At 41.1% G+C, this 14,219-nt stretch overlaps 1 protein-coding gene across 4 annotated transcripts in view; it reads right to left on the bottom strand.

Annotated features, from left to right (window-relative positions):
• The window catches only part of LARS (leucyl-tRNA synthetase), a 79,042-nt gene that overhangs the window by 60,415 nt on the left and 4,408 nt on the right, over positions 1-14,219 (bottom strand). Inside the window, exons 2-6 of one of the 4 annotated variants that reach the window (XM_012001532.1) lie at positions 10,550-10,668; positions 6,120-6,207; positions 5,343-5,423; positions 3,644-3,781; positions 134-295 (exon numbers count right to left, since the gene is read on the bottom strand). In XM_012001532.1, the coding sequence (XP_011856922.1) occupies positions 134-295; positions 3,644-3,781; positions 5,343-5,423; positions 6,120-6,207; positions 10,550-10,668 (588 nt within the window). The remainder of the gene's footprint in view (positions 1-133; positions 296-3,643; positions 3,782-5,342; positions 5,424-6,119; positions 6,208-10,549; positions 10,669-14,219) is intronic. The other 3 variants (XM_012001534.1, XM_012001533.1, XM_012001536.1) reach the window with 3 other exon arrangements.

A 14,219-nucleotide genomic window follows, 5' to 3' on the forward strand; every position in this document is an offset into this window, starting at 1 on the left:
CTTGCTCAACACAGGGTTGCCACAAATCCTCAACTGGTAAAAAAATCAGTTCCTGGAAAACACAAGAAAGCAAAAGCACAATAAAAAAGCACATACTTGTAAATGCCTTCCTCGTATTTCTTTATAGACATACCTTCAAACCCATTCTCTTTAAATCCTGAATAGCCAGTGGCGGGAAATAATCTAGCCAATATTCTGCTTCAGAAAATTTTACTATCTCTGTATCAGACAGACCAAGGGACTTCATAATGCCCCACTGGTATTTAGAAGATCCAGCTTTAGCAGCAGCTTTACTCTGAAAATAATGGAGAAAAATAAACTCGATCAAAGAATAACCAACACTCCAGGAAAATGACCCAAGATATTAAAAAAAAGGAAAAACCAAAAATTGCCTAACATCCAGGATCGCAGTAATTTTAAGTAAATAATCCCATTTGGTAATTTTTTTACATTCTAAAATAATGCTGATACAGCAGAACACTGCAGGAATTAGTTGTACTACTTAGTCTGTCAAACTGTATAGCCAAGATCTCCGCCAAGAAACTGGCATCAACTAAATGGAGGGCAACATAAAGAACTACCCATCACGAAGGTAAGATCTCAGTACCAAACCTTGTTTCTTTTATCCTCATACCACATTTACCTTATTTACCTATAAAGAGGCTATTCACAGGCTGGGCATGGTGGCTTACGCTTGTAATCCCAGCACTTTGGGAGGCCGAGGAGGGCGGATCACGAGGTCAGGAGATCGAGATCATCCTGGCTAACACGGTGAAACCCCATCTCTACTAAAAATACAAAAAATTAGCCGAGCGTGGTGGTGGGCGCCTGTAGTCCCAGCTACTCGGGGGACTGAGGCAGGAGAATGGTGTGAACCCGGGAGGCGGAGCTTGCAGTGAGCCGAGATCGCGCCACTGCATTACAGCCTGGGCGACAGAGCGAGACTCCGTCTCAAAAAAAAAAAAAGAGGCTACTCACAAGAGTTTCCTCCTTTTCCAAAAATTATGAATATCAAAAAGACAACCAAATGCCAGAAGTTGAAGGTAGGAAATTTGGTTAAACTGTAACACTACAATAAGGCAGCATAAGAAAATGCTGGGGCTGCCAGACCTGCTCTATATGACACTGTGCTGGTAGAAACATGACTGCAGGCATTTTCAAACCCACAGAATTATATACCACAAAGAGGAAATTTTGGACCAGGCACAGTAGCTCACACCTGTAATCCCCGCACTTTGGGAGGCCAAGGCGGGTGGATCACGAGGTCAGGTCATGGAGACCAGCCTGGCCAATGTGGTGAAACCCCGTCTCTACTAAAAATATGAAGCCACTCTGGAGGCTGAGGCAGGAGAATCACTTGAACCGAGAGGCGGAGGTTTCAGTGAACCGAGACTGTGCCTCTGTACTATAGCCCAGGCAACAGAGAGAGACTCCATCTCAAACAACAACAACAACAACAATAATAATACAAAAATTAGCTGGGTGTGGTGGCACACGCCTGTAATCCCAGCTATTTGGGAGACTAAAACATGAGAATTGCTTGAATCCAGGAGGCAGAGGTTGCAGTGAGCCAAGACTGTGCCACTGTACTCCAGCCTGGGTGACAGAGCAAGACTATGTCTTGAAAAAAACAACAAAAAAGTAAATTTTATGGTATGTAAATTTTTTAACCAGGATGTTGGAGGAACCTAAGGAGGAATGCAGACTGTGACAAATCTATCTAACTGCATTACAAATATATAATCACACTCAAGGGGAAGGGAAGAAAGGAGCTGATCTAGGCAGTTTTGGAAAACAGTGTGATTAGATTCTAAAGACAAAAAGAATTACACAAACACTGTACTTTAGTCAGTAAAACTATTTCTCCCAGGGGTATAGGCTGGCAATTATGAAACTACTTTACTAGTAGGCTAGGATTGAACAAATAAATATACTATAGGTTATGCGAGCCAAGGGTCTCACTGTTGTAGTAAGAAGTCACAAATAAATCAAGGGAAAATGCTAGAATGAGACCCATGGTGCTAAAACGGAGCCAGGGGTATCAGTATGAACTTACTTTTTAAATAAACATTCAAATAGATAAATAAAAACAGATGTGTATGTATGGCTTAGCAGACATAAATATATTTCCTTGCTCTTTCCACTGCGAGTGCCTAGAAGCAGTGATACCCCAGGCAATGAGCACACCCAGCACTCAGACCTTAGTTTCTGAATACCATTCTTCAATAAAAGAAACCTTGAAGAAGCAGTTGATTCCTTGGTTGAATCGTGGAAAATAAAAGATAAGCCTGGAACAGCTTGTGACACCATAAACTAAGAAAGTGCTTTGAACAAAGGAAGATGAGGGAATGTCTAATGGACGCAGGAGCCAAGCTAAAAAAACTCCCAATAGCCAAAGCTAAAACAATTTGTTTACTCTAGCTTTATTCCAATAAAAAAGAACAATTTCACAACAAATTATGGTGTTGTTAACAACCACACACACACACATACACACACACACACACACGCACACAAAAACACAAACCAATAGCCAGGCACAGCGGTACAAGCCTATATAGTTCCAGCTACTCAGGAGACTGAGGTGAGAAGACAGCTTGAGCCCCGGAGCTGAAGGCCAGCAACACAGTGAGACTCTATCTCTTAAAAAACAAAAAGCTCAATGGTATTGATTTATAACCTAAAGAATAAAGTAAATATCCATGAATCCATATGACATAGAAAGGACAGAATAAGTAAGTGGGGGAGAAAAGACACCTCTTCCTTTCAGAAGAATTATAGATAATAAATGTAAAAAGAACGAGGTAAAAAGAAAATCATGATTAAAAGACTACAGTAATAACTGTTGTAGGCAAGATCTACTGATGAATGCTAAAATTAATGAGCAAATATTTAAAAAGAAACACAGTATTATTTCCATGGCTTCAAAAGATTTCTCCCAAAATATATATTAATTCTAAAAACAAAAATGAAATCTTTACAGGAGAAAAACCTGGCAGACACCATCTTAACCAAATGATCAATGTTAACATCACCAATAATAAGACATATCAGTATCATATAGTCCCTAATGTTTGAGAAGGACAAATTACCTCTCTAATAGTCTTCCTCCAAATCAATAACCTCAATCTAACCATGAGAAAGCATTGAACAAACTCAAACTGAGGCATAATCTATAATTATCTGACCAGTATTTGTTAAAAGTATAAAGGTCATGGAAGAAAATGAAAGATAGAAAAGATTAAGGAAACATAGTAAGAACACATGACAACTAACTGCAATGTGGGATCCTGGATTGGACATTGGAAGAGAAAAGGAAATCAGTGAAAACACTGGTAAAATCCAAAAAGTCTAGAAAATACTACCGTACTAATGTTAATTCCTTAATTTGAAAAATAGTACCATAGTTATATAAGATGTAACATCTCTATACTATCTTGCAGTTCTTCTGTATATCTAAAATTACTTCAAAAAAGAGGAAAAAGGCAATAGGAAGTCAGAAAGATAATTTTTTTGCTTTGATACTTTAAAAAAATTATCTAGTACATTTTATGTGTTGGGCACTGTGCTAGTACTGGGAATGCACATATAAATCAGAAAAATATAAAACTTCAACCAACATAAATATCAACCACTATCAAACCTTTTTTCCTTTAGCTTTATCCTTAATTATGATATCTTCTGTTTTAACACTTGTTTCTTCCTCTTCCTCTTCTTCATCTGGAAAATCAGGGGGGCAACCATACAGCTCTATTTCTCTTTTCAACTTATCAGCACATGCCTACAACGAACATTAGAGATAATGACGTTCAAAATTCAAGGTAGACACAATTTCAGTTCTTTACTGTTTTATTGCCAACTAAAATTGATTCTGAAATTTTTTGCAACACATTGATACATATGTGGCTCCACTACAGAAAACTGAAACGAAGGCTGGGAGCAGTGGCTCACACCTATAATCCCAGCACTTTGGGAGGCTGAGACAGGCAGATCACTTGTCAGGAGTTTGAGACCAGCCTGGCCAACATGATGTCTCTACTAAATATAAAAATTAGCTGGGCATGGTAGCACATGCCTGTAATCCCAGCTACTCGGCAGGTTGAGGTGAGAGGATCGCTTAAACCCAGGAGGCAGAGGGTGCAGTGAGCCAAGATTACACCACTGCACTCTAGCCTGGGTGACAAAGCAGATTGCCTGAGGTCAGGAGTTTGAAACCAGTCTGGCCAACATGGGAAAACCCCATCTGTACTAAAAGTACAACAGTGCACTCCAGCCTGGGCGACAGAGCAAGACTCCAACTCAAAAAAAAAATTTTTTTTAATTTAAAAAAAAGAAGAAATAGAGAGAAGCACACACGCATGCATGTGTGCTGAGAGACAGAACTAAAACAAATATGGCAAACGTTTATACTTTGTAACTACAGGTGAAGGGTGGAGGGTGTTCATTGTACTACCATTCCACCTTTTCCGTAGGACTGACGTTCTTTAAAACAAAAGGTTGGAGAAGGCCAGGCATGGTGGCGCATGCTTGTAATCCCAATACTTTGGAAGGCCGAGGTGGGTGGATCAACTGAGGTCAGGAGTTCCAGACCAGCCTAGCCAACATGGTGAAACCTCGTCTCTACTAAAAACACAAAAATTAGCCAGGCGTGGTAGCGGGTGCCTGTAATCCCAGCTACTCGCGAGGTTGAGGCAGAAGAATCGCTTGAACCTGGGAGAAGGAGTTTGCAGTGAGCCAAGATCACACCATTGCACTGCAGCCTGGACGACAAAAGCAAAACTCTGTCTCAAAAAATAAATAAATAAAGTAAAATAAAATAAAATGTTGAAGAATAAAAAGAAACAGGATTTAAATTTCCTAATCCTATTATGTAAGGGAATCCTTTCAACTCTACTTTTCTTTCCTATTCTTCATTGAGAATTATTTCTAATACAAACTTATCACAAATGAAGGTATTTGCAAAAATGATCGAATTACAATACAACTGTTTATTATTTTATGCCAGCATCTTACATATGTCACAAGTGCACAATGGCTGTACATTTTTCCTTTTAGTAAAATAGAATCAGTTATTACCTAATTGTAATACAGACATAAATATACAAGGCAACCAAAAGACATTAAAATCACTTAGTGATCACTTAGACCATAATGGATGCCCTTTATTTAAGCACTTCTTCAAATGTTGTTTATTTTTAAATAAATTTTCACTATAATAAATTCAACTCATTTCATACTTTAATGCAGCAATACTTGAAAATCCTATTTTAAGCTCTTGAATTGGGTATTACTATTAGATCCAAACTAAAAAGAGTAGAAACCAATCTTATTAGCAATCTTACCTTAATAGGCATTCCAGTACAGTGCAGGCCAAAGGGAAACAGACAACATTTTCCTTTCAATCGCTGGTACCCTACAGCAAACTACAGAAATAAAATCAAATTTAAATTGCAAATGTAAATGCCAGACAAATACAAAATGCGAACTTTTCACACAAAAAAAATTAGTTTAGTTTTCTTTTTCACATCCTCCTTTGGAACGCCAGTCAGATTTTAGGCATTCCAAAACTCACCAATCTAGGAATTACTTTTGAATATGCATACATGCCCAGACCCTTGCACATATACACACACAGCACATGAAAATTAAATATAAAAATTAAATTACTTAAATGGGCCGGGCGCAGTGGCTCATGCCTGTAATCCCAGCACTTTCAGAGGCTGAGGCTGGTGCATCACAAGGTCAAGAGTTTGAGGCCATCCTGGCCAATATGGTGAAATCCTGTGTCTATTAAAAATACAAAAATTAGCTGGGCATGGTGGCGCATGCCTGTAGTCCCAGCTACTCGAGAGGCTGAGGCAGGAGAATCGCTTGAACTTGGGAGGCAGAGGTTGCAGTGAGCCGAGATCACGCCACTGCACTCCAGCCTGGCGACAGAGCAAGACTCCATCTCAAAAAATAAATAAATAAAAATAAATTACTTAAATATAAAAATTATGCTTTAAGGAATTTTAAGTTCTCTTAACAGGAAATAAAATATTCTATAGATGCCATTTTCTTCAAAACAATATTCATTAAAAACCTTCCTCCCCATCATAGCAAACATAGGAAAACATTACCTCACATTTGGATAAAGAAAACGTGTGTCCCAAATGAAGGCGTCCATTCATATATGGATATGGGAAGGTTACAAAATACTTGCCCTTGCTGCAAAACAACAATATAAAAAAGAAAGTATAGAAGAATAAATGTTAAGTTCCTTTTACAATAAGGAAGTGGGGTGAAGGAAGTGCTTGATATAAATAACTTGTTTAATTATTTAAAAAATATTTAAAAGTAAATTTATAAATCCAGAAATTTAAAACTCTCTAAAATTGAAAATTACTTTAGATTTACAAAGAATAAGACATTTATAGGTTGCTATTAAAAATTAAATAGCCTTGTAACAAATACTAGAGGTTTAATTTAAACTAAAATACTTGAGTAAAGATAATATACTAGGTCAGACGTGGTGGCTCACACCTGTAATCCCAACACTTTGGGATGCCAAAGCTGGTAGACTGCTTGAGGCCAGGAGTTCGAGACCAGCCTGGGCAACATGGTGAAACCCTGTCTCTACTAAAAATACAAAAACTAGCTGGGCGTGGTGGCATGTGCCTGTAATCCCAGCTACTCTAGTGGTTGAGGCATGAGAATCAAGAATCGCCTGAACCTGAGAGGCAGAGGTTGCAGTGAGCTGAGATGATGCCACTGCACTCCAGCCTGGGCAAAAGCGAGACTCCATCTCAAAGAAAAAAAAAAAAAGATAATAAACTAAAAAAATAAAAAAAAAAATTCTTTAATACCCTTATGAACCTAGGCTAATTTAATGTTTTACTGAATAAATGAGATTTGTTTTCACTAGATACTAGATATACATAAAGTAATTCAAAGACCCTCAGGTAATATAAAACATGCTCAATATTACATGATATGTGACAGATTCACTTTAAAAGCATCCTTTAAAGCTTCTTATTATATTTTTTTAAATTTTTTAGTTGTTTTTGTAAAGACAGGGTTCTCAACATAAGAACCACCATGAGCATGAGCTCATGAACCACCATGCCTGGCCTGTATTCTTTTTTCTTATGAAGACTAACATACATACTATGTTATGAAGCGTAATAAAATGAACACTTGTAAACATACCATCTGACTTATGAACCCACTGAAACTACCTGTTTCCTCTCTACCGTCCCTCAAGAGAAACCAACATTCTGAAATTAGCTTTTACCATTCCCTTGTTTTTGAATAGTTTGCACACTTGCCAGCACTCTTAAACAATTTATCATTTAGTTTTGCTCACTGGTGAGTTTTATACAAAAAAACGGCATACTTCATATAGATTTCTGCAATTTGCCTTCTTCACTTGACATTATATTACTTTCTTCAGTGTTGCTGCATACACCTATAGTTAATTCTCTTTCACTAAACAAAGCAGCTTTTTCAGTTCACTTTTAATTATTTTAAATTACCTTAAAGTTAATCAAACCTCTAGAAGCAAATAGAAGCTTCAAATTATAGCTTCAAGTATAACACCAGAGACTGTATTACAGCAATTTCTTTTTCTCTTGAAAAACAAAACAAAACAAAACATAGGCTGGGTCCTGGTGGCTCACACCTGTAATCCCAGCACTTTGAGAGGTCAAGGCAAGAGGATCACCTGAGGTTAGGAGTTCGAGACCAGCCTGACTAACATGGAGAAACCCCGTCTCTACTAAAAATACAAAATTAGCCAGGTGTGGTGGCACATGCCTGTAATCCCAGCTACAGGGGAGGGTGAGGCAGGAGAATCGCTTGAACCCGGGAATCAGAGGTTGTGGTGAGCCGAGATCACACCATTGTGCTCCAGCCTGGGCAACAAGAGCAAAACTCCGTCTCAAAAAAATACATATATATCCATTAGAACATAGCTTAATAAGCAAGGAAAACAGACTTTTGAATCAGAAAGTCCTAAAAACAAGCCCAGGTCCAGTCAACTCCCAGTGATGTAACACCTTGAACTGGTTACTTAGCCTCTCTGTGCCTCAGTTTCCTCAGCTGTAAAAGAGAAATTTTAAAAGTTGTTAACCTTAAAGGATATTGAGAAGATTAAGGCCAGCCATGGTGGCTCAAACCTGTAATCCCAACACTTTGGGAGGCAAAGGTGGGAGGATTACTTGAGCCCAGGAGTTCAAGACTAGCCTGGGTAAGACAGCGAAATTTCATTTCTACAGAAGAAATTTTTAAAAGGCTGGGCGCAGTGGCCCATGCTTATAATCCCGGCACTTTGGGAGGCCAGGGTGGGCAGATCACTTGAGCCCAGGAGTTGAGACCAGCCTCAGCAACATAACAAGACCCCATTTCTACTAAAAATAGAAAAATTAGCTGGGTGTGGTGGTGTGCGCCTATAGTCCCAGCTACTCAGGAGGCTGAGGTGGGAGGATCACCTCAGACCAGGAGACAGAGGTTGCAATGAGCTGAGATCACACAACTGCACTTCAGCCTGGGTGACAGAGGCTCACTCTATCTGACACCACAGACTCTGTCTCCAAATTTAAAAAAAAAAAAAATTATGGCCAGGGGCAGTGGCTCATACCTGCAATCCCAGCACTTTGGGAGTCCAAGGCAGGTGGATCATCTGAGTTTGAGACCAGATTGGCCAATGTGGCAAAACCCCATCTCTATTAAAAATAAAAATTAAAAATTAGCCGGGTGTGGTGGCACGCACCTGTAATCCCAGCTACTGGGGAGGCTGAGGCAGGAGAATCATTGAACTCGGGAGGCAGAGGTTGCCGTGAGCCGAGATCATGCCACTGCACTCCAGCCTAGGCAAGAGAGCAAGACGCCACCTCAAAAAAATAAAAAAAAAAAATTAAAAGATAAAATGAGGCCGGGAGTGATGGCTCATGTCTTATAATCTTAAGAGTTTTGAGAGGCCAAGGCAAAAGGATCACTTGAAGCCAGGAGTTTGAGACCAGCCTGGGCAACATAACAAGACCCTGTCTCTAAGAAAAAACAAATTAGCCAGGCATGGTGGCGCATGCCTGTAGTCCCAGCTACTCAGAAGGCCAAGGAAGAAGGATTGCTTGAGCTCAGGAGTTTGAGGTTACAGTGAGATATGCTTGTGCGACTACACTCCAGCTTGAATGACAGAGCAAGACTTTGTCTGAAAAAAAAAGAAAAAAGAAAAAGGCTAGGCGCGCTAGCTCATGCCTGTAATCCAGCACTTTGCGAAGCCAAGGCAGGCAGATCATCAGGTCAGGAAATCGAGACCACCCTGGGCAACATAGTGAAACCTCATCTCTACTAAAAATACAAAAATTAGCTGGGCGTGGTGGCACGTGCCTGTAATCCCAGCTACTAAGGAGGCTGAGGCAGGAGAATTGCTTGAACCAGGGAGTCCAAGGTTGCAATAAGCTGAGATGGCGCCACTGCACTCCAGCCTGATGACAGAGCGAGACTTTGTCTCAAAAAATAAAAATAAAAAAGAAAGAAAAAGAAGATTAAGGGGCCGGGCGTGGTGGCTCACGCCTGTAATCCCAGCACTTTGGGAGGCCGAGGAGGGAGGATCACGAGGTCAGGAGATCGAGACCATCCTGGCTAACACAGTGAAACCCCGTCTCTACTAAAAAAAATACAAAAAAATTAGCCGGGCGTGGTGGCGGGTGCCTGTAGTCCCAACTACTTGGGAGGCTGAGGCAGGAGAATGACCTCAGGGAGGCCAGTGAACCAGGGAGGCGGAGCTTGCAGTGAGCCAAGATCGTGCCATTGCACTCCAGCCTAGGCAAGAGCGAGACTCCATCTCAAAAAAAAAGAAAAAAAAAGAAAAAGATTAAATGAGAATATACATGTAAAAAACCTGCCACATTTGCTAGCACACAGTAAGTGTTCAATGTTAACTTACTATTATTGTTGTTATTATAACAATATTTCTTCAATCTGAAAAAGCACATTTTCTTACATCTCAACATATACGAATCTGGGATATATCTTATAATTGATGCATACATTTATTGTGGCACTGTTTGGGGGAATTATTTTGTTTCTGTTTTTCCAAATATGTCATTATCTATGTTTGTCTTTAAATCAGTATTATTTTAGTATCAAGGCAATGCAGTATTTATGAAATAATATCTTCAACATTTATACTTTTACAAGCATTAGGTTTACTCATAAAGAAAAAACATAAAAGTTTATATTTTCTGTCTTTGGAGATAATAATCATTATGAGTCTAACAGAATAACTTTGTTTTATCAGTCAGCAAAGAAAAAAATCTCAAAACATCCTTCTTTGTCTAAATATTTAAAATACTGTAGTCTTTAAAACAAAACTTTAGAAAAAAAACTTTACAAATCCCATAAAAAAAAAGATCCTAATTCATATGCAGAAAGTGAAAGTCACCTCCTTTACCCTGTTTCAGGCATTATAAATACAATCTACCTCATGGGTTCCACCAAGCTGTTTCTGTACTATAAAGCCAATGGTTTTAGAAATACAATGTGCAGAACTTCACAAACTATTACTCACCTGGTCTGTTTCTCTAAATTAGATGCATTGACCTCAAACACTCTCTCAGTATCCCATTTCTGTTGGATTTCTTTCTCAATCTTCTTCAAAAAGTCCACTTTGGCTGTTCCTTTTCTTTCCTATTGGACACAAAGAGACTAATCCACTCTGTATTTCAGCATGCTTGCTTTAAAAAAGAATTGGGTTCACAGAACTGAGCTGCTCACTGATAGACTGATTTTTCGATGGTTATCTTGAATTTTAAATGAACATTAAAAATTAGGGTTATCGCCGGGCGCGGTGGCTCAAGCCTGTAATCCCAGCACTTTGGGAGGCCGAGACGGGCGGATCACGAGGTCAGGAGATTGAGACCATCCTGGCTAACACGGTGAAACCCCGTCTCTACTAAAAAAAAAAAACACAAAAAAAACTAGCCGAGCGAGGTGGCGGGCGCCTGTAGTCTCAGCTACTCGGGAGGCTGAGGCAGGAGAATGGCATAAACCCGGGAGGCGGAGCTTGCAGTGAGCTGAGATCCGACCACTGCACTCCAGCCCGGGCGACAGAGCGAGACTCCGTCTCAAAAAAAAAAAAAAAAAAAATTAGGGTTATCAGCCAGGCGCGGTGGCTCATGCGTGTAATCCCAGCACTTTGGGAGGCCGAGGCGGGTGGATTGCTTGAGGTCAGGAGTTCAAGACCAGTCTGGCCAACAGAGCAAAACCTGTCTCTACTAAAATACAAAAATTAGCTGGGTGTGGTGGCAGGTACCTGTAATCTCAGCAACTCGGGAGGCTGAGGCAGGAGAATCACTTGAACCAGGGAGGCGGAGGCTGCAGTGAGCCGAGATCATGCCACTACACTCCAGCTTGGGTGACACAGCAAGACACCATCAGAAAAAAAAAATTGGGATTATCATGACCTGTCTACCTCAAACCTCAAAGAAATGGTTGAACAACTACTGAAATACGTAAAAGGCTTTCATATGCTTTTTTAAAATTATATACTACAATGTAACATTATCATCAAATGTTTCTATTTAGTTAAAATACATGAATATCAAAGATACTGATAGAGAACTTCTCTCCAAAATTGTTAAAGAACTGTTCGTATGAAATTAAAATAAAACAGGCTGGACACGGTGGCTCACGCCTGTGATTCCGGCACTTTGGCAGGCCGAGGCGAGAGGATCACCAGAGGTCAGGAGTTAGAGACGAGCCTCTTCAACATGGTGAAACTCCATCTCTACTAAAAACACAAAAATTAGCTAGGCAAGGTAGCACGCACCTGTAATTCCAGCTACTTGGGAGGCTGAGGCAGGAGAATCGCTTGAACCCAGGAGGTGGAAGTTGCAGTGAGCCAAGATCGCGCCATTGCACTCCAGCCTGGGTAACAAGAGCAAAACTCCGTCCCAAAAAAAAAAGTGAACTCTTTTCAAGTTTCCATAAAACAGTGATTGCATAAGGTATTTTCTTTCCTAAGAAATCATAAGCCTGCACATCTGTTCATCCCTTTCCATTCCTGCTACTAACCACCTTCATTTAGACTATCAACTCCACTGCCCCCTCTCACTCCAAAACCTCTTCTTAATAAGTAACTTGGCAGGATGTAGTGCCTCATGTCTATAATACCAACACTTTGGAAGGTTGAGGAGGGAGGATTATTTGAGGCCAGGAGTTTTGAGACCAGCCTAGGCAACATAGCAAGACCTCCTTTTTTTTTTTTTTGCAAGACCTCCTCTTTACAAGAAAAACAATTTTTTTGGCCGGGCCCAGTGGCTCATGCCTGTAATCCCAGCACTTTGAGAGGCTGAGGTGGGTGGATCACCTGAGGCTACGAGTTCGAGACCAGCCTGGCCAACATGGCAAAACCACATCTCTACTAAAAATACAAAAATTAGCCGGATGTGGTGGCACGCACCTGTAATCTCAGCTACTCGGGAGGCATAGACAGGAGAATTACTTGACCCCAAGAGGCAGTGGTTGCAGTGAGCCAAGATGGAGCCACTGCACTCCAGCCTAGGCAACAGAGCGAGAGCAATCTCAGCTCACTGAAACCTCCATCTCTGGGGTTCAAGTAATTCTCCTGCCTCAGCCTCCCAAATAGCTGGGATTATAGGCGCACGCCACCACACCCGGTTAATTTTTGTATTTTTGGTAGAGACGAGGTTTCACCATGTTGGCCAGGCTAGTCTCAAACTCCTGATCTCCGGTGGTCCACCCATCTCAGCCTCCCAAACTGCTGTCATTACAGGCATGAGCCACCCCACCCAGTCTGTAAAATATAATTTCTAATATTTTTACGGGGAAACGATCCACCCACAAAGGCAAAAGTACGTAGGGCCTCAGAAAGCCTAGTTATATCTCCTACCCGACAGTCATGGGCAATATGAAATTTCACTGTATTTATGTGTGTGTGTCTGTGAGAGAGAGAGAGGGTCTCCCTCTGCCACCCAGGCTGGAGCATGATGGTACAAGCACAGCTCACTGCAGCCTTGACCTACCGGGCTCAATCTTCCCACCTCAGCCTCCTGAATAGCTGGGACTACAGGCATATGCATCACCACACCCAGCTAGTTTTTGTATTTTTTTTGTAGATACAGGGTTTCACCATGTTGCCTGGGCTCGTCTTGAACTCCTAGGCTCAAGCAATCCACCAGCCTTGGCTTCCCAAAGTGCTGAGATTACAGGCTTGAACCATCGCACTAGGCCAACTTCCACTTTATTACTAAACTCCTCCTTAACCAACTTGAGTTGACTTCTGTTAAATATAACCAAATGATTTTAAGACATTTATGCAGTTGGGCTGTAAGTTCCCAACAGGCAGGAACTTTTAAATCTTTTATAGTCACCTTAGCACCAAGTACAATGCCACAGATACAGAAGTTATGTAACAAATATCGGCTGGGCACGGTGGCTCACACCTGTAATCCCAGCACTTTGGGAGGCCAAGGCGGGCGGATCATGAGGCCAGGAGATCGAGACCATCCTGGCTAACACGGTGAAACCCTGTCTCTACTAAAAATGCAAAAAATTAGTGGGGAGTGGTTGTGGGCGCCTGTAGTCCCAGCTACCCGGGAGGCTGAGGCAGGAGAATGGCATGAACCCAGGAGGCGGAGCTTGCAGTGAGCTGAGATCACGCCACTGCACTCCAGCCTGGGCGACAGAGCGAGGCTCTGTCTCAAAAAAAAAAAAATACCTTTTTACCTAAAAACTACCATGGGCAGGGCATGAGAACACTGAGGCCAGAGGATCACTTGAACCCAGGAGGTCAAGGCTGGCTGCAGTGAGCTATGATTGTACCACTGCACTACAGCCTGATTGATAGAGTGAGTCCCTGTCTCAAAAAACAAAAAATATGGCCAGGTGCGGTGGCTCACACCTGTAATCCCAGCACTCTGAGAGGCCAAGGTGGGCAGATCACTTGAGGTCAGGCATTCAAGACCAGTCTGGCCAACATGGTGAAACCCCATCTATACCAAAAAATACAAAAATTAGCTGGCATAGTGGCACACACCTGTAGTCCCAGCTATTCAGGAAGCTGAAGTGGGAGAATCACTTGAACCTGGGAGGCAGAGGCTGTAGTGAACCGAGATCACACCATTGCACTCCAGCCTGGGCAAGAGTGAGACTCCATTTCAAAAAAACAATAACAATACAAATAAAAATTAAAAATATGACCATTGTAAAGAAGAATA

Source organism: Mandrillus leucophaeus, unplaced genomic scaffold (assembly GCF_000951045.1).
Source record: "Mandrillus leucophaeus isolate KB7577 unplaced genomic scaffold, Mleu.le_1.0 Scaffold663, whole genome shotgun sequence".
In the NCBI taxonomy this organism is placed as follows: domain Eukaryota; kingdom Metazoa; phylum Chordata; class Mammalia; order Primates; family Cercopithecidae; genus Mandrillus; species Mandrillus leucophaeus.